This window comes from Pterocles gutturalis, unplaced genomic scaffold (genome assembly GCF_000699245.1).
Source record: "Pterocles gutturalis isolate BGI_N339 unplaced genomic scaffold, ASM69924v1 scaffold16287, whole genome shotgun sequence".
Taxonomy (NCBI): domain Eukaryota; kingdom Metazoa; phylum Chordata; class Aves; order Pterocliformes; family Pteroclidae; genus Pterocles; species Pterocles gutturalis.
Window position 1 is genome coordinate 5,457 of NW_010110494.1, and position 362 is coordinate 5,818.

Consider the following 362-nt stretch of genomic DNA (forward strand, 5'->3'; position numbering starts at 1 on the left):
AAGAACCCCCTCTAATCCGGCCCGGAGCAGGGAGAACCGCCGGTATTCCCTGCAGCACTCCCGTGCTGCATCTTGTGTTCGTTGGACGCAGGCTCTGAGCGTTGCTGCTCCCCGGAGCCAAGATTTGGACTTTGTTTGTGTCCTTCACGCAGGAGCTGACGGCGGAGCTGGAGGAGAAGCAGGACATCTTCCGCTCCCTCCAAGACACGGCCGAGCTGCTGTCCCTGGAGAACCACCCGGCCAAGCAGACCGTGGAGGTGAGCGGGCGCACGGAGGGGCTGGAGGAGCCCTGAGAATCCTCCAGGAGCAAATCTGCTCAGCCAGGGTTGGGAAACCTGCCGTCCCACCCCAGGTTGCCCTTA

The 362-nt window shown here is 62.7% G+C and overlaps 1 protein-coding gene across 1 annotated transcript in view; it reads left to right on the forward strand.

Moving 5' to 3' along the window:
- Positions 1-362, forward strand: part of LOC104461721 (microtubule-actin cross-linking factor 1-like) — a gene marked incomplete at both ends in the record, with an annotated part of 15,446 nt that overhangs the window by 5,221 nt on the left and 9,863 nt on the right. The window contains one exon of the mRNA XM_010073404.1: positions 153-257. Coding sequence (XP_010071706.1) covers positions 153-257 — 105 coding nt within the window. The remainder of the gene's footprint in view (positions 1-152; positions 258-362) is intronic.